This window comes from Idiotropiscis lumnitzeri, chromosome 5 (assembly GCF_059441095.1).
Source record: "Idiotropiscis lumnitzeri isolate Australia: NSW breed Sydney's pygmy pipehorse chromosome 5, RoL_Ilum_1.0, whole genome shotgun sequence".
Taxonomy (NCBI): Eukaryota; Metazoa; Chordata; class Actinopteri; order Syngnathiformes; family Syngnathidae; genus Idiotropiscis; species Idiotropiscis lumnitzeri.
Window position 1 is genome coordinate 30365964 of NC_142395.1, and position 20720 is coordinate 30386683.

At 49.4% G+C, this 20720-nt stretch overlaps 2 protein-coding genes across 2 annotated transcripts; one reads left to right on the forward strand and one right to left on the reverse strand.

Annotated features, from left to right (window-relative positions):
* Positions 1-7991: 7991 nt before the first annotated feature.
* cebpa (CCAAT enhancer binding protein alpha) lies at positions 7992-11897 on the reverse strand. Its single transcript, XM_088296813.1, has 2 exons — positions 11483-11897; positions 7992-8894 (listed from the first exon to the last, which is right to left on the reverse strand). Exons 1-2 carry the CDS (start codon positions 11759-11761, stop codon positions 8310-8312), a joined length of 864 nt encoding a protein of 287 aa, XP_088152939.1. The 5' UTR covers positions 11762-11897; the 3' UTR covers positions 7992-8309.
* Positions 11898-14736: 2839 nt separating this feature from the next.
* cebpg (CCAAT enhancer binding protein gamma) lies at positions 14737-17769 on the forward strand. Its single transcript, XM_088296823.1, has 2 exons — positions 14737-14901; positions 16190-17769. Exon 2 carries the CDS (start codon positions 16226-16228, stop codon positions 16685-16687), a length of 462 nt encoding a protein of 153 aa, XP_088152949.1. The 5' UTR covers positions 14737-14901; positions 16190-16225; the 3' UTR covers positions 16688-17769.
* Positions 17770-20720: the final 2951 nt, after the last annotated feature.

The window sequence follows — 20720 nt, forward strand, 5'->3', positions numbered from 1 at the left end:
TGGCTGACCGCCAAAATGCAAACAAAATGTTGTACGATCACATGGTAGCGGGTGAGTGGGTAGGCGGAGCCTAGGCCGAGCGACAGAGCCGACGCCGTCGTCGCCGTATTGCAGAATTCCAGCCGAGGGTGGAAATGATTCGCAACAAGGTCAGAATCGGCTCATCAATATTGTCACAATGGACTGCATTAAAAAAAAAAGAAAAGTCCCGTTTGAAGTTATTTGTCAACGTCGGCCTTCAGTGAAGTCCTTCTTAGCCCGATTTGAATAAATCCCCCTCATCTCGCCGTCATTCGTGACATCACGGCTGGACAAATAATCGACAGACGCAGGTCCTTGAAAGGTCCGTCTTGAAAATGGCCTCGCAAGCGTATCTGCAATTAAATCCGCACTTTTCCCTCCCTTGGCCATCGTGGCTCGAAAAAGCAAGAATAGATTTGAGATGTTCAAACGGTCGGCGCGTGTGGATGTTTGGGATTCGGCATGGCGCTGGCTTCTAACAAGCGATTCCGGAATCACCTTCGACGCGAGGCCGGCTCCGAGGCCCGCCGTCACCAAGTCGGGATCTGATTGGCTATCGATAGCAACCGTCTATCCGTTCGCTCACACGGCGCCGACGCCCGCACTGATGATTCTTCAAAGCGTACTTTGAAATCTGCAAGGCAACACAAGACGGCGCAATTCTAGTTGGATAAAAATAGAACGCTGGGATATCACGTGAACATACGTAAAAATGAAAAACTTTGATCATGAATAGGATCATGATTTCTTGGTGATATTACGCCACTCGCGATGGCGTCGCAGGCCTTGACCGCCCGCCACTTACTGGCCGTGTACTTGTTGTGATCCGAATGCGACCCGAGAACTCAAATGAGTTTGTTCGCCCCGTCAAACGTGCTAATGCTATTAGCGGACTTCGGATGCCGGCTTATGGCCGCTGTTTTGATTCCAAGCCGGAATTAAAGAACCAAAGTCCAAGCCCGCTCGGCACTTTTCCCACAATGCCCGGTGCGAGTGCGCATGCTCCCACGAGCGTTACTGACGAGATGAAAGGCAGCGAATCCACAACAAGGACGTCTCGGAAAAGAACCCGTTTGCCCCCCCCCCCCCTCCCTCGGTGGCTGTCCTTGAAAATAGAATTCCAACATGCATTGCCTTCATCGGAACCAAGTGTCGGCTCACTTCTTGTCACGGGCGCGGCGCCAAAAGTGGCTTCCAAGAGCCCAAGCGCAAGCCGATGCTTGCCAACGGCGCCGAAAACCCGTTGGCGGGATTTCCATCGGCGGATGTGGACAATATTTGTCAATTGTAGGCTTGGAAAGCCGTTTGGAACTCTTCTGTCAATTTGAGCGGAGGCGGACGAAGGCCGACGGCGCAAAAGAGAGGCCGCGCTCGTCCTTTCCGACACCTTGCGTCACTTCTGGAATATTCGATCGGAGCTCCTTGACAGGCTATTTTGGGGCGTGTTTATGTTGGAGGTAAGATCGGGCCTTTAAAAAAAAGAAAGAAATAAAGAAATCCTGCCAGACCCGACCCAGGCCCGCAGCGGGTAGAACAGAATTAAGCGGGCCCCCCGAGCAATGACCAACCCCGAAAAGATTTGATTCTTGTATTTTGGATTTATTTTTTCATGATTTGTACGTCACATGTATTTTCTCGAATTTCCTCTCTGCCAGTGAACTTTTTTTTTTTCGGTCCATCCAAACTGTCCAAAGTGCAAATGCTTGTTCCAAGAGCAGCGAAGTCGTCGGCATGCAAATGTTCTGCTTTGAAGAGGTCAAAGGTCACTGCAGATGCAGCTCGCGGCCAGCTCGCCGGCGACGACGTCAAACGGGAAGCGAAGCCCGGCGGTCGCCGTCCGTCGTTTTTTTTCCACTTTTTCACTTCCCTCTTCCCGCTTCGGCCGCCGTCACGCCGAGCGTTCCGCCCTGACTGACTCACGAGCAGAGGTGGCAAGAAACGCAGCAAGCGAGCACAAACTCTCGCTGGCGAAGCTCAGGCGCATTTCTTTTTGCAACGACAGAAAAGCCAAACGTGTCCTTTTTACTCCGGCGGCGTCTCCGGAAACGAGCGAGCCCACGACCCACCGGCGAGTTTTTCTTTGCCGTGCGAGCGATACGAGCGCCGCCGCCGCCGCCGCCGAATGCCAAGCGAAGCCGAAAGCAAAGCCGACGACGCCTCGTGTCTCTCCGACAAGCGGACAACTTGACCTCAAGAAAAGGCCCGCATCGTCAATTTCATAGATTTCACTCCGGAAAGATTCGTTTTGGTCCCGGAAAACCCCCTCAAATTTGACGGGCCGAAAATGTATTGAGTCTCTTGAGAGTGGAATGTACACAACGCAATTTCAAAAACAGACATCCATAAAATGGAAAATGTCACAAGTCGCAGCTTTTGCCACGCTCACAAACTCGTCAGGCAACTATACAAACTGTAAGCAAACACCGAGAAACACACGCACACAATTGCGTACACACACACACACACACACACACACAAAAACAGCACATAATTGGGGGGGGGGGTGCGCACACTCAAAAGGAATGTGTGGTTACACCCTTGCAACCCCCTGCAGAGTGAAGGAGAATCACTACAAGATGATTTCTCTTGTGCTCTCTCACCCACTCAGTCAACACACGCACACGTGCACACGCACACGCACACGTGCACACACGCGCACAAAGAGCCAATGACGCACCGCCCCCGTTCCCAGGTGGGATTTCGTGATTTATACTAATGACACAAATTTAACTCTAAAAATGACACACGTGTGCTTGCTCACCAAACTGTGTGTGTGTGTGTGTGCGTGTGCGTGTGCGTGTGTGCACACATTGAGTTGGAACCAACAACAACAAACACGAAACTTGCTCATTTTCCTTTCTTTCTTCTCTGCAGCGCTTATCCGCACAACAACTTTATTTTCCTGAAGGAGGGGCGAAATGTGTTCTTCTGACGGTCAGGAGGCCCCAAACGCGGGACGGCGAACTTGATTTCATTGAAACAAATCAAAATGGCAAACAAGGAACTGGGATACGCAAAGATAATCTAAACGTTGAAAACAAGAGAGAAAATAAAACACAAACTAGGAAGACTTGACAAACGCAACAAGCCGCGAAAGGGACGAATGACAAGTGACAATGAACCGACAAAGACCGAAAGGAAACTGGGAAGTCAATCGATCCGAAGCGATTGACGAGACGACACGACGAGGAACACCTGGACGAGCTGATTGGACGAGCCAGCGGGGAGCTGATTGGCGAACACGAGGGACCGGGATGACCGGCCCAAGTGCAAAGAAACACAAGGAAAACCGGAAAGGAAATACTCAAGCAAAAGCAACCAAAACGGACGACGACAGAAAATGTGAGCGCGTGTTTGTTGAGGCGTGCAAGTCGCAGAAATGACGCAAGTAGTGCAAATAAACGAAGCATTCTCAGCTGCTTTCTTGAGCTCCCATGGCATCTTTATTGAAGCATAACAATTCGAGCGGGACAGCAGCCGCGTCTTCAAACATAAGCGCAATTCACGGAAAAAAAGAATAATGAAACGACCTAAAACGATATTGTCTGCTAAAAATGAAACTGTCACAATATAAAAAAGAACATCGGTCAGAGAGTGAACCACTTCCGGTGGGCGTCTACAAAATAAAAGCTATCTTTTGCACAAAGAGCGCAATAAAACAAATAATTTAGGATATTTAATGTGAGTGCGTGCGTGCGTATATATATATATATATATATATATATATATATATGTTAGTGCTGTATAAGCGCCACACTCCAACGTGTTGGTTTGCAAGGTCCAGTGGTAACTTAAACACGGTGTTTTGTTCTGAGATGTGCTAAAGACAGCTAATATGGCACAATATTTGCAAAATATGCAAATTATTTTTTAAGTAAATCTAACTGAGTTAACTGAGTTCATTTTTGGGGATTAATCACCTGAGTTAATGCTTTAATTTTGACAGCCCTAACATATATATATATATATATATATATATATATATATATATATATATATATACATATACATATATATAAAACGCACGCGCGGGGACACTGAGAGGAGGGAGAAGTAGAAAAAGAGGAAGTGAGTTGTTGCAGGGTGCACACACTTCCTGTGGGGGGAGGGGCCTCCTCTGGGGCTGTCAATCACTCCTTGTCATTTCTGCTCACATCATCTTATCTCAACTCACATCTGCCTCTCTCCCCCGCATGGACACACGCACACTTGCGCGTACGCACTCGCACACACACACATTACGAGTATACTCAGTGTTTGTGTCTGCCGCGCGTGTTTGTGAGCGTCTCCTCTGTGTGTGTCCTCCATACGTGTACGAATATGTTATTTGTCCTTTGTGTGCGTGTGCACGTCAGGAGAGTGTGTGGTGTCCATCAGGAGATCAAGCGGCGTGTTGTGTTTGTGCGCGCGTGCGTGCGTTAGGTGGCTGTTATCCGTTAAAAAGACTTCCTGTTGAAGAGGTCGTGATGTCAAAAAGTTGCACACAAAGCCCCGCCCCCTGCAAAACGTGTGACTGTGTCAGTACAATTTGACATCACTCAGAGTCAAAGAATATAAATAATCCCCGCAAAGCGCACACACACGTTCTCGTACATCCGTAAACACACGCACACAAGCCAACACAAGAAAACAAGACGTGATATGAAACAAAACGACATGTTATCAAAACAAGACTGCAGTTCACAAATAAATGTCAGGACAGAAACACACGCACTCAATGAAAAAGTGCACTCGCACACACACGCGCACACTCTGTAAGGGCATGGGCACATGGAGGACACACACATTGCGTTGTTTGTGGCGTTTTTTGCGGCGTGTGAAGCAAGCGCGTCGCTTTCTGCGGGGCCACGCCCACTCGTGCGTCTTCCAATCGTTGTGCGCCGCCAAAACCACAAAGCATCCTGGGACCACACAACAATGGGACAATGCGAGCCGCGGCTTCAGCGCCAGCCGGCGGGAATTTTGCTCATCAGCTAACCGCCGGGACGCCGGGACGCCTTCCACCACAATGTGCATGCGTGCGCTCGCGCTCACGCTCACGCACACGCACACGCGTGCGCAAACAACATGCTGACTGGTCTCCTTGTGCTGAGTTGTGGCTGCAAAACAAAACAATCCGACATTGTCAAAAATAAAATCGATTCTGCTCATTCAACTGAATTGAAATGCCGTCAATCCGTTTGGGCTCGCCCCCCCAAAAACTTTTGGTTCTCCTCAGACATGTTTGCAAAACTGATAAAATAGAACCATCTTTATAAAGCGATCGGTTGTCATCCGCCAATTTGGCTTTGGAACATGTCTGAGGCTGAGGTGAAAGTCCGTCGCGATAAATGCGCTGAGCACCCGCTCTCGCTTGGACTTTATCCCGCTCGGGCGGCCGCTCACGTCCTGTCCGCACAGGAAGTGACACGGCTTATTGTCTCCTCTTACGCAACACTCCCGCAGGCTTCTGATTGGCTGTGAGTCACGTGATGATGCTGGGTTCTGTGTGAAACGCAAATGTGGTGAAATGAAGCAATAGTCGATGAAAACCTGTACAATGTGCTGGATGTCCGTGTCAAACAGACAAATTCAACAAAACAGAAATGAAAAAAAAAAAAGAAGAGATCCGAACAGAACTAAATTGAATCGAGGTGAACAATGGAGTTGCTGATGTGACGGCGTCTCCGGTTGGCGAGCAGTTCTGGGTGTTGTCCGCCTCCCGCCCAAAGTCGGCTGCAGCGCCCCCACGAAACTACGCTTTTCAAGATGTCGCCCCAATTTGGTCTCCCAACGCCAAGCGAGCACTGCCGCCGCGCGTCCAACTTCTAACTTTATAACTTTGTGTCTTTTGCGTTTCTTCTTCTTCTTCTTCTTCTGAGAAACAGTTTCTTTCCGAGAGCCATCTCCATTCTGAACTCTCACACACACACACGAGAACACCCCTACCTTGCAGAACAGCATCGTGATGTGTTTTTATATACCCTATTCAGTACTAAATTCCATTGCACTCTCTTATTTATTTATCTAATTGATATATTTGTCTGTATTATTGTTGTATTGCACTGGAGAGGGGAGCTCTTGAATCTTGTTGCACACTCAGTACAATGACGATGAAGGGATTTCGGATTTCTGCTTTCTGATATGTTCAGGCATAACATTTTAGAGGGTGGGGGGGAATACATTTAAAATGAAATTGAGCAAGTTGAGGTGCGCGCCAGTTTGTCACGTTGCCCCTCAGCAAACACTTTCAATCAAATATCCGCCGGTCGCCTGTTTTTGTGTTTTGTGTGTGAACCGACTGTGAGTCGCGACACAAATAACAGGAACACAAAATTGCGCGTGTGTGTGTGTGTGTGTGTGTGTGTCTGCTTAGACCACGTTCGTGTTCGTGTTGGACTGTGACGTGGACACTGTGTGTGTGTGTGTGTGGGTGCGTTTGTGCGCGCGCGCTTTAGCGTTGCGAGGCCTGGACGGACGCCATCTTTGTCTGCTTTTCCCCCAGTTGGCTGCGGTCTGCTTGGGGGGCAGAGAGCGTGGGGAGGGGGAGGAGGGGGCGCTAGTTGAAGGCAAAGTGTGAAGAGTGAATAAATCATAGCCAGCATCTAGATATCTCCACACGCACACACACGTGCATGTTTGCAGGGAGAGTCTGGTCAGTGACAGGCGCCGCGCCGGCGACATCTTGTCACCCGGCTTGGCCTGACGTCAGAAAAAACGACAAAATGCAAACGTATGAAAGGACACGGGCAGCAATTGCAAATCTTTCCGCAAATATTATTTTTGGTGTCCGTCATTTTTGTTGGAAATGAGCAGGATGCCATTGGTCTTTTTTTTTTTTTTTTCTCACGAGTTTCCCAAACTATTCCAAATGCTCCACTCTTTGCGACGTGTGGCTTTTCCGCTTCATTTGACATGAAAAGCAGCTTCGCCCCGATTGGTCAGTCGCCGATGCGGGAGCGTCTTGCGGCCGGCGAGTTTCTTCATTGCGCGGGCCGCTGAGCCGTGATCGGCCGCGTCGCGCTCCGAGGCGAGAGAAAATGTGTTTGGCCTCCGTGGTGACGCAGCACGCGCATTCTGAGGCGCACTCCGCAATACGTCTTGCTGTGTCACTTAAAAAGCGGAAATGCATTTGTCGCGCGCGCCGAGGCTGCAAAACGTGTCCAAACGCGGCACAAGCGTGCTTCGGAAACGCTTGAGAATTTCCCCCGAAATGTGTTCGACTCCAGCGAGATTGGCAATTTGATGAAAGTTTTAGCGTCGCGCAAGACACCGGCCGGGCGGAAGTTGCCGGAAGACACTTGAAGAACGCGTGTCCGAGCGTTTGGTTGCCATCACGCCAAAATGTCAGCATGCCGTCCACGTTTTTTATGGGCAAGCGCAAACGATCGACAAAGCGCGTCGATGTCAAAGTGGTTCGTCCCAATCGGCTCTTTTTGACCACCAAAGTCAAACACGGTTTCAGAGTGTCTCGTGTGAAAGGAGCAAAAAGAACACACACGTCATGAAAAATTGTCCGGTGACACACACACAAGTCAAAGGTGAAAGTCTGATGAGTTTGAGTTGTTTGCAGTCGATAGTGACCTCATAGCAGACCACGAGTTGTGTGCGTGCACGTGTGTTTGTGGGTAGATTTGATTTATTTTGTCAGTATACCAACACGGCTCAGAGTTCAGGTCTGCCGACCTGCTGGATAGGCGGAGCCAGAAGGACCGGCAGCTCGATCGTCCTTAGCACCTTGTTGCTAGGCAGGATTTGCGGCTTCCGAAAGTGTGTGCGTGAAGCGGTCTGAGTTCATGTTCATTTGATCAGGGAGGGGGCTCATATACGCACGCACACACAGTACACCGTGAGCCTTTAAGAGGCGGGGACTCGTGAGTGACACGAGGAGCCTGCAGTCGTCACGGCCTTGGCGGCATGGTGACGTTATGACCAACTGCGAGCGCCGCCACCTTGCCGCTGACCAAAATCACCAAACGACGCCCGCGCGATACCATGAAACATCTTTTATTCGCGGAACAAGTCTTATTTCATATAATATGGAATTACACATTTCTTCTGAGATATGAACATGAGAAATTCAGGACGTGTGTGCGACAATTGTGACCCATTGTGTGTGTGTGAATAGACAAAAAGGCGGCAACGTCTTGCATGAAACACGAACGCGCGCACGTTTGAAGCAGCAGGTGACGCCAACCCGGCCGTTGGTTTGGCGTGGACGTTGATGATGTCATGGTCCGCGCCCTCGCCCCGCATCGTGCGCAGGTGCACGTGGATCCCGGTGGGCGTGGCGTCCTGGTTGGGCGTTCTCAGCTGCGCGCGTGCGCCCTGTAACGGGCGTCGGCGGCGTGCGGCGGCGGCGGCGGCTGTTGCTGCTGCCGGAAGACCCCCCGCAGAGTGTCCAGTTCCCGGCTGAGGTGGTCCACGCGGCGCCTTAATCTGTCGTTGTCCGAGCTGAGCTCCAGAACCTTCTGCTGCGTCTCCATGTTGCGCATCTTGGCCTTGTCGCGACTTTTGCGCACCGCCACGTTGTTCCGCTCGCGCCTCAGCCGGTACTCGGGGCTGCTCTTGTCCACGTGCTTCTTGGCCTTGCCCGCTGCCAGCCTCTGCGACGGCGGCTGCTGATGATGATGATGAAGTTCAGGGGGTACGTGGAGGGCGTGGTGGTGCGGGCTGGGCACGGGGGTGGGCGGCGGGGTGGGGTGGCCCGGCTGGAGGTGCACCGAGGTCTGCGCGCAGTGGGCCACCTGGTACTGCAGGTGCGGCGCCGGCGGGTAGTGGTGGGCGTGGTGCCGGTAGGTGACGGGGGTGCGCAGGAGATCCCGGTCGCTCGGCTCCTGCTTGACGGCCACCGGGTGAAGACGCGCGTGCTCGTACAGATCCTCCGCGTCCACCTTTGCAGTGACAACAACGGATACAATTATAACCACGACGATTAAAATAAATATATATATCACACTTTTTATTGACACGAATTAGAAATACATTTTTTAATCCCCCAAAAATCTAAACGGGGATAACACCGCCAAACAAAAATACTGAGAAATGATGATGAAAAAAAAAAAGGAATAATAATAATAATGCTCGGGATCAAAATGCGACCAGCATGACAAGGCCCCGCCCCCTTTTGACAGCCCGGGTCGAGGAAAACTCAAACGGCGTCTTGATAATCGTGGCTGGTTTCTTTTTGAATTCAAGATGGTATTTGGGCGCTCTTATTTTTGGATGCCGCGAGTGGCGACTTGTTTCTTGCACGCCCTCGACTGCATTTGGAAGAAAAGAGCGGACGGCTGCTCACCGAACATTCACCAATTTGCAGTGCCGGCCACTGGAGCCTTTTTTTTTGCCGGTCCGCCCCCCGCCCTCCGGCCGCGATCTCTCCAACGTTTTTTGCCTTATTCGTCAAAATTGTCGGCCCGCCACCCCGCACGAAAGCAAAACAACAGAGTGACAAATGGAAGAATAATGCCAGGATGGCCGAGTGGTCGAAGGCGCCGCGTTCAGGAGGCCTGGGTTGGAATCTCGAATTTCCCCATTGTGGGACTAATAAAGGGCAAATTATTATTATTAAAAAAATGCAAGTCAGCACGAATACAAAGACGGAAAAGCAAAATAATGAGCGTTTTTTTCCTAATTGGCGATGGGTGAATGCCAAAAAAATGTCTGTTGCGGGCCGCTGAATTTTGGCCACCCGACTTTGCGACGCGACATCTTAAAGGAATTCTCCAGCCCATTTTTCAAGAACAAACTCAGTTTATACATTTTTGGGGGATCAGGAAATGGCTTGTCATTTTCTTTTTTATCGATTCATTTTGGAGAAATTAGGACATAAGTGGCGTCTAGAAAAATCATGATGAGGAATTGAACGAGGAACATGGCCACGCCCCCTCCACTCTCTCCAGGTCTCCACTGGAGTCACTAAAGGGACGGATGACAAACTCTCCATCGTACTTTCATTGCTTGAATCGTCCAAAAATGGAGATCAATTGGCACCAAAATTCATGTGGACCACCCCCCATCCCCAAAAGAAACAAAAGTTGAGCCAACGCTCGTCGAAGCTCAACTTTCAGATAAATCTCGTTCAAAACAAGTCGCTTGCGTTGCGGCGCCAACTAAGACAAAGGTCAGTCAGCCATTTCCACTTGAAAGTTTTCCGCCCAAAATACAAGCGGTGACTTTGACACGGATGCAGTTGGAAGGGAGACTTCCCGGGATTTTATTTTCCAGCGTAAAACGGTCCGATTGGCGCCAAAAGGCAAGCCACGCGGTCGGGAGTTTACGCGTCGAGCGGGTCGAAGAGCGCATTCGCCGCATCGTCAGAAGACCGAAGCGAGCGGGAAAAACTCCAGCAGACGCTTCCGGAGAAGAAAAAGAGACGGAGACGTCACGTGTTCTACGTTGCACTCGCAGGTGACGTGTGACTTCAAGTCGGGCGCCGCCGTACGCCATCCATCGGATCGATACAATCCCCGCAAGTGCTCAGTGCCAGCGCACACACGTCGCTCCATCTCACGCGTGGACGATGCCAAACGAGACCAAGCGACCAATTGTTCGGAAGCAATCCGAGACTTTTCAAAGAGGAGAACGTCCCCAAAATACATTTAGTGATGTCTTTTTCGATTGGTTGCTTTGTTTTCATTTCAAAGTCAACTTTTTGGAGGATACATTTTACTCGTAAAAGACTTGCTCTGGTCCCAGTCTTAACCGTCAAATTTGAGACGCAAAATATTGACTTGAAAACATGCTCCAGTTTTCTTACTCAGCAAGTCGACTTTTGGAGTCCATTTGATTTGCGCGGTTGTAATGTATTGGAAAAAAAAAAAAGTGACTCAAGCGTTTGAGGAGCAAAGCGCCAAGCTTCGGGTTGGGCCGCGGCCACTTTCCCGCCGCTCGTCTTGCCGCTTGGTAACTTGCGGGTGTCAGGCACAATACTTGGAATCCAAAAAGTATTTGGGCTCTCCTTTTGGAGACGTGGCAAGCGTCCGGTGGTGGTCGACCCACCTGAAGCTTGGCGACTCGTTCGTTACTCAACCCTTGGCTGACACTTTTGTTTTCCCAAAAACTACTACGTTGCAATTTTACTCCAAAGCTCTCCTTTTAAGATACACTCTGACTGAAAAAAAAAATTAAAATCGAGTTTTCAAGTATATGTTGTTCCATTTTTTTGGTGTGTTGGAATATTTGTCTCTCAAATTTTTCTGTTAAGACTGGGACCACATTTACTCTTTTTAGCGTCAAATGTACTCCACAAAATTTACTGTTACAGAGGGAACACTTAACCCCCCCAACCCCCATGGATTCACGCATTTGTGGATTTTTTCTTTTTTTAACATTTGAGGGTGAGAGGAACCCCAGTTTTTTTGTTGTTGGGAAATGCTCATTGGCAGTCTCCGCTCGCACCGTCCAAAAATGTTGGGGTTACATTTTCGCTATTCACGGACCTGGACCTTGGACCGGCCCCGCGGTCACGTTTGCAACGAACCTTGAGCACTTTGGCGTCCAGGACGACGGCGTCCATCTTGGCGTACACGTGCGGAGGGGGTCCGTGCGCGTGCTCGTAGGCGGCGGCCGCTCGCAGCCGGGACGGATGGTGGAAGAGCTCCGCCAGGAAGTCGTCGTTGAAGGCGGACGGGTCGATGTAGGCGCTCAGGTCCACCGACGTCTCGGCGTCCCCGATGTCGCCCCCGCCCAGGTCGGCGGCCTGCGCGCACGGAGGCCCCCCCGGGGCCGCCGACTCGTACAGCAGATTGTGCAGCTCCATGGAGCGGCTAGGCGGCCGCGCGCATGCCCGCCGGACCGACCGACCGCGCACCCCGGAGCACTTAGCGTGTGCACTTAGCGTGTGCGCGTGCGTGCGCGTGGAGCGCTCGATCCGCCCAGTCCGTCCGTGCGACCGACCCTTGTCGGCCGTGTCAAGTCCGGAAAGTGCCAAAGAACTTTTATAGGACGACAACCAGGTGGGCGGGAACACTGTCGGTTGTGACAACCCTGACGCGCGTGCGCGTGTAAGCGTGGCGACCGGCGTGTGGGGGAGACTTGGATAGATTTGCGAGTGCACGCGCGCGCTTGTGTTTGGGAAAAAGCCAGACATTTGGGTGTGTACGTGTGTTTGTGGCTTGTAGGTTTTTGCGTGCGCGTGTTTAACTATTGTATGTTTGCGTGCGTGTGTCCGCGTATATATGACTTTGTGAAAGGAGTGTGTGTTTGAATGGTTGATATCTCTGTGTGTCAGTACTTGACTTGACGTGTGCGCGTGTGAGTTTCGTGAACCCGTGGCTTGCGTGTGCGCGTGCTTGTTTTTGAATGATTCACGTTTGCGTGTGAGAGACTCGTGTGCTTTTGTGTGTGACTCGTGGCTGTCTGTGCGCGCGCCTTTTTCACTTGTTCACGAGTGTGAATGTGCGCGTGAACTACACAAACTCTTCTGGATTTCCTTACTTTTCACCTCTTTCTGGGCCAAAATAAATGCCGACGCGCGTGGGCGCGCACACACGCGCACACGTGATTATCTTTTCGTTTTTAACGCAATATAGCCGATTGTGTTGATGCCTCGTCTTTAATCACAAAAAAATGTTGAAGTTTGTGCGTGCGCGTGTGATTGCGTTTGGCTGGGCTGCAGCGCCCTCCAGTGCACGCTAGTGGAATTGAACGTTGTCCATGAGCCAAAGTGCCAAACTCAGTTCGTGTTTAATTAGTAGCGGACCCTGGGATTTTCGAATAAGGATGTAGAGCGTTTCAAACGGTTGTCAATAATCTTTTAACTCCCAATGACTAAATTCAACATTCTGTACCGCGAAAACTACAAAATAAACAGAAAATTACAAATGACACATTGTAGATAGTTTCACAAAGAATTCACATACGAATAATTTTTTCCCTCTCCATGAGCTGTCACCTTATTGTGGTGGAGGGCTTTGCGTGTCCCAATGATCCTCGGAGCTAAGCTGACCCTGGCATGTGAGGGACCAGAAAAAGTCCGCAGTCAGAAACAGTTTCAACTCTCACCTCCGGCCAAACTTTGCTCAGCCTGGTCGAGGGCGCACCGAACGAGCTGGTTCACCTGGGCAACGACAGTGAGACCTGGAAGGGCGTGTTTAGGAGGAAACCCCTGCTAAATCTGAACCTAAGTGATTGTCTGTTACTGGACTTCTGTGCACATCACGGATTGCACATAACGAACACCATGTTCAAACATAGCCGTGTCCGTCCATATGCGCACTCGACATCTGGACAGCGTTGGCAGCGGTTCGACGATCAACGTGATAGTCGTAACGTTGGACTTGTGGCCGCATGATTTGGACACTCGGAGTTGTCAACTGATCACCGTTGGCACCGAATATATTGTGATGGTTTTGTGGGAACATCTGACGGGACACGACATCTCATCCTCACACTCAAACGAATCATAACAGTAGTAGATCAAACGGGGCGTATTTGCAAACAGAATTATTAAAATTGAGAAGACAATAAAGCCAAAGATGAGACATTACGGAGAGCATTGAACCTAATTCATCAAAACAAAGCAACTCCACTTGGCGGTGCTTTTCTGGTCGTGAGCGTGTCTGCCACGTTTTATGTGGCAGGGCCCTGGCGTAAACTAACGCACGTCAACTTGACTGAACTTCATAAAGGGATAACCTAAAAAAAAAAAAGAACAAACATTTACCCGTTACACACACACACACGCACATCCATGACTTGGTTACATCTCGCCTACATTATTGTAAAGCCCTTTATTTTGGAGTCAGCCAGTCCTCCCTCAAGCGCCTCCAACTGGTCCAAAATGCTGCTGCTCGTCTTGTAACCGGAGTTTGGAAGACGGATCACGTGACCCCAATCTTGGCCTCTTTTAGAGTTCGCTTTAAGATACTTCTGTTCGTCTTCAAAGCTTTAAATGGCCTCGCCCCAGCGTACCTCTTCGAGTCCCTACGCACCCGCCCGCTGCCTCAGGTCTGCCGAACAAATGCTGCTGGAGGGGGGGTCGCACCTTTTCTGTTGCCGGTGTTCTGCCAAAATGTCCGACCCGTGCAAAACTTCCTTCCAGCGGCTAATTTGACAGCCAAAGTACTACCGTGCGCTTTCAGCTTTTTTTCGTTTACATGAATACAGGTACAACTAAAAAAAATCTCTGACTAAAATACACATAGCCGTAAGCAGGTCGGACGTCTTGACAGTTGAATTTCCCCATTTACAATATGTTTATGCATAGATATGTTTATAAACAACTTTTACTGGCGATATCAAACGAGTGTGTCAAACATTCACTGCGTGAGTAATGTGCTCAACAGAAACACTCGTCAAAAGTATTTGGAGACAATGAAAAAGTCAAATAAGACTCAACAATATTAAGTACTTATACGCGGTATGTAATATTGACTCCTCCTTGCTTGATATTTTCTCGAACCACTGTGGAGATGCAGTAAATGATCGTCTTCACTCTCCACACTTTCAAGTCTATACAATACAATAAGGCTTCATTTTTATTGCGCACCTCGCAACAGTTTGTTTTCAAACATTGCTGTTCGATGCCTATTATTGCGCTTGTATTTTGGACGCTTGAAGGTTTCCTGGTGTCGGAGGTGACGAGGTCATCCGCGCGTCAGCTCAGTCCAAGCCGCCTATTGGTTCAACGACATGTCATTCGAATTATGGGTTGCGTCATATCGGGTATTCTCCATCGTGATTGGCCGAGTTGCGGTCGGGCGGGTCTCGCCCGCCCGTGATTGGTCGGCGCCAGACATTGCCCTACATGGCCAAAGAGATTTCGCAATCGGCTCGTGTCCGTGTAGGAAACAAAAACAGCACGAGCGCGCAGCGACTTTTGGAGCGATTCAAGCGGAAACTTTAGTTCCAACCTCGTCATCGCTCACCGCTTCATCACGCTGGTGTTGCCCCGTCAAGGTAACGTAGCTTTTCGACGCAGCAAGAACGATGAAACGATGGCATCTGCCGTTCGCGCGACATGCTACGTAGCTAACCGTAGCGTCACCGTTGACAAAGACACGAAAGCAATGGCGCTCGTATGACACTTTTGGGCTTTCGCAAAGCCATTAGTCCGCTTTGGCGTCAAATCGCGTCACGCTATTACGTCATAACGTGGCGGGCGCTACGCGACGGGCTAAAGTAGTCCGGAAATGCGAAATGGGGGCAGTCGATTCGCCGACGGCGCACTCGTTAGCATGTTAGCCGAGCGGGCGCTCCTGTTTGTCCTCTTAATGTGTCATTTATGCGTCATTGGAGTCCGCTTTCAAGTAAACGTGGAGTTCCCTGATGATGCAATAGCACGCAAGACGGACAGCGCTTGTTTCCAGTCGGAAGCGTCACGCATACGCATGCGCGGCGATGCCGAAAGGCTGCATAGCAACGCGCCCACCAATCACAGCACAGATGCTTTTGTTTTTTGTTTTGAAGATGTGATGTTATTTTGTTGTTTTGTTTTAGGCCAACCTTTCAAGTGTTAGGGAAGCGTATTACTGCCAAACTGGCAAGAAAGGCTCAAGATCACGTTTTAACATGTTAAGAATTGACATTTTAATCAATTTAATTTATCGTGGTAAATTGTCACATAAGGACTTGACACGTTATCGCAGTAAAACGTGACCGGTTTGACTTCCACCTTCAACAAAACAAATTCTTCAGGTCATTTCTCAGTGTTTAATAATTCAAAGCTAGCTAATAATACTGTATATATTAACACTACTACTAATAATAATTAATATCAATAAGGTTTAAAATAAAAATTAAGATTAGTCAAGAAACCACATACCTACATAGGACGCCGAACTGAAAGGAATTGCTTCTTTTTGTTTTTTACAATACAGAAGTCAAAATTGAAACCTAACATAATGTGATGCTTTTTTTTTTCTAGGTCATTTTTATGACCTACTTTTGTTTCTCTCTTTGTTGCGATTGTCTTCAGAGTTCTGTTTGTTGATGCTTGTTGTGGCTTTGTATGAAATGTGCTGTACAGATAAAGTTGCCTTGCCATCTTAAAAATGGATGCATGGATGGATCTCAAAAACCACAAAACTGTTTTAAAAAAAAAAAAAAAAAAAGTCAAGGCGTTATACAACACACAAAATAAACTTTGGAAAAGAAGGATCAAAATTTTAGCCGGTTCTGTGACGGACGTAATGGGCCAAAACCATATGTTGAATCCTAATGAATTTGTGGCGTTGTGGTCCTTCAGGTGCCCGTCTTCACTTGCCGGTCAGCGGTCACACAAATGAGCCAGCCGTCGCAGCCTAAAGTCACGTCATCGGAGCACAACGGCGTGAGCGTCATCCAGAGTCAGAGCCACGCCGCCGCCGCTTCCTCTGCCTCAGCCCTGCTGCAGCTGGTGCCCGCCCATCCGTCGTCCCCGGGAGGCAAGGCCGCCGCCGCCCCCGGCAAGATGAAGAAGGCGCAGGCGGATAAGGACAGCGACGAGTACCGTCAGCGGCGCGAGCGAAACAACCTGGCGGTGAAGAAGAGTCGCCAGCGCAGCAAGCAGAAGGCGATGGACACGCAGCAGCGGGTAAATCAACTCAAAGAGGAGAACGAACGCCTGGAGGCCAAAATCAAACTGCTCAGCAAAGAACTGAGTGTGCTCAAAGACCTCTTCTTGGAACACGCCCACAACCTGGCCGACAACGTGCAACCCCCCTCCGGGAACACCGACGCTAGTCCCGCACCCAACACCCAGTGAGCCGGCGGCGTCGGGGCGCCTTTTGGACCCGCATTTTGCCCGCTGGCGGAGTCTGGCCGTTCATGTTGCACCGTCTTCGTCCAACAGGAATGAGACACTTAGGGCGGGGCAAGGCGGGACCTGCCAATTTTTTTTTTAACCCGCTCTCCCAATTCCATTTGAAGACTTGTCACGCTCGCGCCGCTCTTCGCTCATGCTTACTCGCTGATTGCTAACTTTTGAAGGTTTTTTTCGTCTTGACGCCAGACTCGAAGTTTTGGTGTCGAGGCCCTCGAATCGTAAACGCTTGATTGTGGTTCTTGGCTCAAGGTCCTTGAATTTGGACTTGAGGCTTACATCCGACACTTTAGAGTTTTGGCTCCCGTTTCAGACAACTAAATCCAAAGGTTTTGACTCGCGATACTTTGGAGAATTTTTGAGTTTGAACTGCTGACACAGCTCTGGACTCGCGTGGGCGTACTCTTAACTCTTTTCTTTTGTCTTGCGCTTGATTTTCCACTCAAAGTCTATTGACTTAAGGGTTCTAACAATTTGTTCGACTCTTTTGACTTCTCCGGACTCCCGAAACCGGTTCCCGACTTAAATTGTGGCTCGTGTTCCCGGAAGGCAAACGGAGAGTCTTGACGCTACATTCTCCAATCGAATGTCTACTCTTGAAAATGCTCTCGTGTGTTAGCGGCAGACTCTTGATCGTGGAGTTTAACTCTTGACATGGTGCTTTTGACTCGACACTCGTGAAGATTGACTCCTCTCTCTTAATTCTGCACACTTTCAGCCTTGACTCACGGTCCTTGACTTCGGACTTCAGACGCTTGACTCTTAAGTCTTGACACTTGACCTGACTCAACACCGTATCTGCTATTTAATCTGTACTTATGATTCTCGACTCTTCAACTTGATAAAGTCTCTGCTTATGGATAAGTCCGCACTTATGACAGGAACTGTTGATTCTTGACTCTTGATTATTGATTCTAGTTTCTGCTCTTAATTTTAGAGCCTGGAATTGTGACTGTCTTTTCTGGGACTTTGTGCTTGAGACTCTGATCCTGGATCCTGAACTCTTGGCTTTTGACTGTGTGTGTGTGTGTTCATCGCTTGTGCTAAGAGTTTATGTTAATCCGCATGCATCTGTTCGCTGCTCCAAACCTCAACTAAATTTCAGTTTATCGGCATTGTCTAATGCTAATCGTTCATTCGCATGTTTCTTCCCTTTCCGATGGCTAACGTTAAACGGTCTTTTCCCTCGCATGGCTAACACTAAATGTGACGTGGTGTCTTTTTTTTCCATGGCAACAGCGCTACCAGCCGCTAGCTGGTTAGCTAGCTCGGTTCCGACGGCTTCCGGTTGACTTTGTTTGACGATGCACCGCTTTCCGTGACGAGGACCGATCAGCTCCCCGTCAGGCATTCATGAAATCAATTAAAATTGGACCAACAACATCAAACCTTATTTATTTACACGATTGAAAAAAAGATTTTTATTGGATATTTTTTCTTGTTGATCTTTTTTGTGCTCTGAGTGGAATGATAATAAAATCCTGTTGGCTAGACATTTGCATTTTTTTTTTTTTTTTCTGGGAGGTGAGTCTCTTGGTATCCAGGGCGCTTTCCTACATGACACCAAGTTGTTTGATTAGTTTGTTTTTTTTCAAGTTGTTTGGTCATTGTCACGCTTGAAAAATACATTTAAAAAAGGGGGGAGGGCACATTGATGCACTTGTGACATTTGAGACTTTAGCGTCTCTACTCTCGAGTCTTGACTTTGGGCTCTCCACATTTACTTGCAGACTCCAAACACCAGACGCAAACCTTTTGACTTCTCCAAACTCTCGGTCGCTTAAGTCTTTGGATTCCCCACGCCTCAGTCACGAGTCCTGTTCCGCGACATTTAACCCAAGAGTTTTGACCCTGGACTCTTGATTCTGGACTTTGAGCCCTTGCCATAAAGCTTGATTCTGGACTGTTGACTTTGGACTCTAGACCTTTGACTCTTTCTTCTGGATTGTAAACCAGACACCAGATTCCTCACCGTCAACTCTTCATTTTGGGCACTTCAGAGTCGATCGAGGCTTTTGAACCTTTAGCTTGGGAGTCCACTGAATTCCTAATGAAGGATTCGTCACCCTTGACGCTTGGCCCTTGACCATCGACTCGGACCTTAGACACTATCGCAGGGGTGTCGAGAGCCAGTCCTGGGGGGGGCCGCATTTCCCGCATGCTTTCAATCTCTCCCGGCTGCAACCCACCCGATTCAAACGATGGGCTCATCGGCGAGCTCGGAAGAAGCCCGAGAAGTGTCCCGCTCATTTGAATCAGGTGTGTTGCAGATGGACAACATGCGGGACAGCCCGCCACCCACGCCTGGAGTTTGACACCCCTGCACTATAGGAAGGCGTCTTCTTACGTCTTAAAGTGAGACTGCGAACTGACCGTTGACACAGGAAGTGCTCATTGCGGACGTCCAAAGTTGTCCTGGTCGATCAAGACGGTGGTGTTCCTTCACAATAAAAGTCTGCCAATAATTGACACGGGCAAAACAAAAGTGCGTGTGAGTGTAAATATTGCAGCTGCACAATCCTTAATGCTGCCGATAGGCTCATTGGGCCAGGGGGCGTGGCTAGTCTTTGTGCTTGTGTGCTCTATCGCCAAACGTTGGCGTCCTGATAACACAATCGCTTCACACACACACGCACACGCGCTCTTTGAGGTCACAGAGGCACAAGGTCATCCGGTGTGCGTGTGCGTGTGTGTTTCATGGGCGAGTGTTGGAGAGCCCAGGCTTCAGGTTCTGCAACAAACTACGGCATATGAGTGCGTTGCCCGGCTGCACACAATCGTAACGCCAAACGCTGGCAAACATCAACTAGCAACTCAAATAGCAAACAATGGCGAGAACGACCTCAAACACAAACACAAGTCGTGCCCGACGGCGGCCGCAGACGACACGGCAACGAAGCTGAGCAAGCGGCCAAAATGGTAAAAGACACGGCGGCTCGATGCTATACCAAGTGAGCGGTTGGCGCAGAGACAAACGCGGCACCACTAACGCAGCCGACGATTGCGGCTGCCCGTATGCCTTGCACTTCCCGCGACAATGAAATACAATCACGTAACCCAGAAGACAAAAGCCCAAATGTCATATGGATCATGAACGAGCAGAAGCGGGCAGCACGGCGGACGCCTGGTTAGCACGATGGCCTCCCAGTGCACAGGTCGTGGGTTCGATGCCGGCTCCGGCCCTCCTGTGCGGAGTTTGCGGGTTCTCCCCGTGCCTGCGTGGCTTTTCTCCGGCTACTCCGCTTTCCTCCCACATTCCAAAAACATGCATGGCAGGTTGATTGAAAATTCCCAAAGTGGGATTTTGAGTGTCAATGGTTGTTTGTCTACGGGCTGCCACTGGCGACTGGCTGGCAACCCGTTCAGGGTGTATGTGGTCAGCGTGTGCTTGAGTTTAATGTGCGTCCAGGGACTTTTGAGAAATGCTCTCGTCGTTCATCTTGTCCGTCTCGTCGTTTGCCAGAAGAATGGAGGCAAATGTCACCTCACGAAAAGTGCTCGAGAGCGTCTATGACCTTTGTCCTGGTCGAGTGGGGTGTCTGGACGTCCTCCCCGGAGACTGTGAGTGCAGTGCTGTTGGCCAGCGTGCTGACTCAGCTTGAGGGTCAAAGGTCACTCCATGTGCTCAGAGTTTTTGTGTGACCTTTGATCTCACAGTAAATCATATCTGTAGAGCAGGGGTGGGGAAACTTTTTCATTGGCGGGCCACAATGGGTTCTAAAATTTGACAGAGGGGCCGGACCAGGAGCAGATGGGTGGAGATGGAGGAAACCTCACCTCATTGGAGAGAAGAGAATAATTCATTTGAAATGAAAGTAAACAAAAGCATGACAACAATATAGATATATATATATATGTATTTAAAAAAAACACAGTATTTAGAAAATAAAACATTAACAAGGTTTATTCATTTAATTTTTTGAAGTTTGGCATTTAACGGGCCGCATGTGGCCCCCAGGCCGTAGTTTGCCCACGC

Coding starts and splice junctions, on each gene's coding strand:
- cebpa (XM_088296813.1), bottom strand. CDS start 11,761: ATGGAGCTGCACAATCTGCTGTACGAGTCGGCGGCCCCGGGGGGGCCT. Junction 8,895..11,482: donor TGGACGCCAAAGTGCTCAAG/GTTCGTTGCAAA, acceptor GTCACTGCAAAG/GTGGACGCGGAGGATCTGTA.
- cebpg (XM_088296823.1), top strand. CDS start 16,226: ATGAGCCAGCCGTCGCAGCCTAAAGTCACGTCATCGGAGCACAACGGC.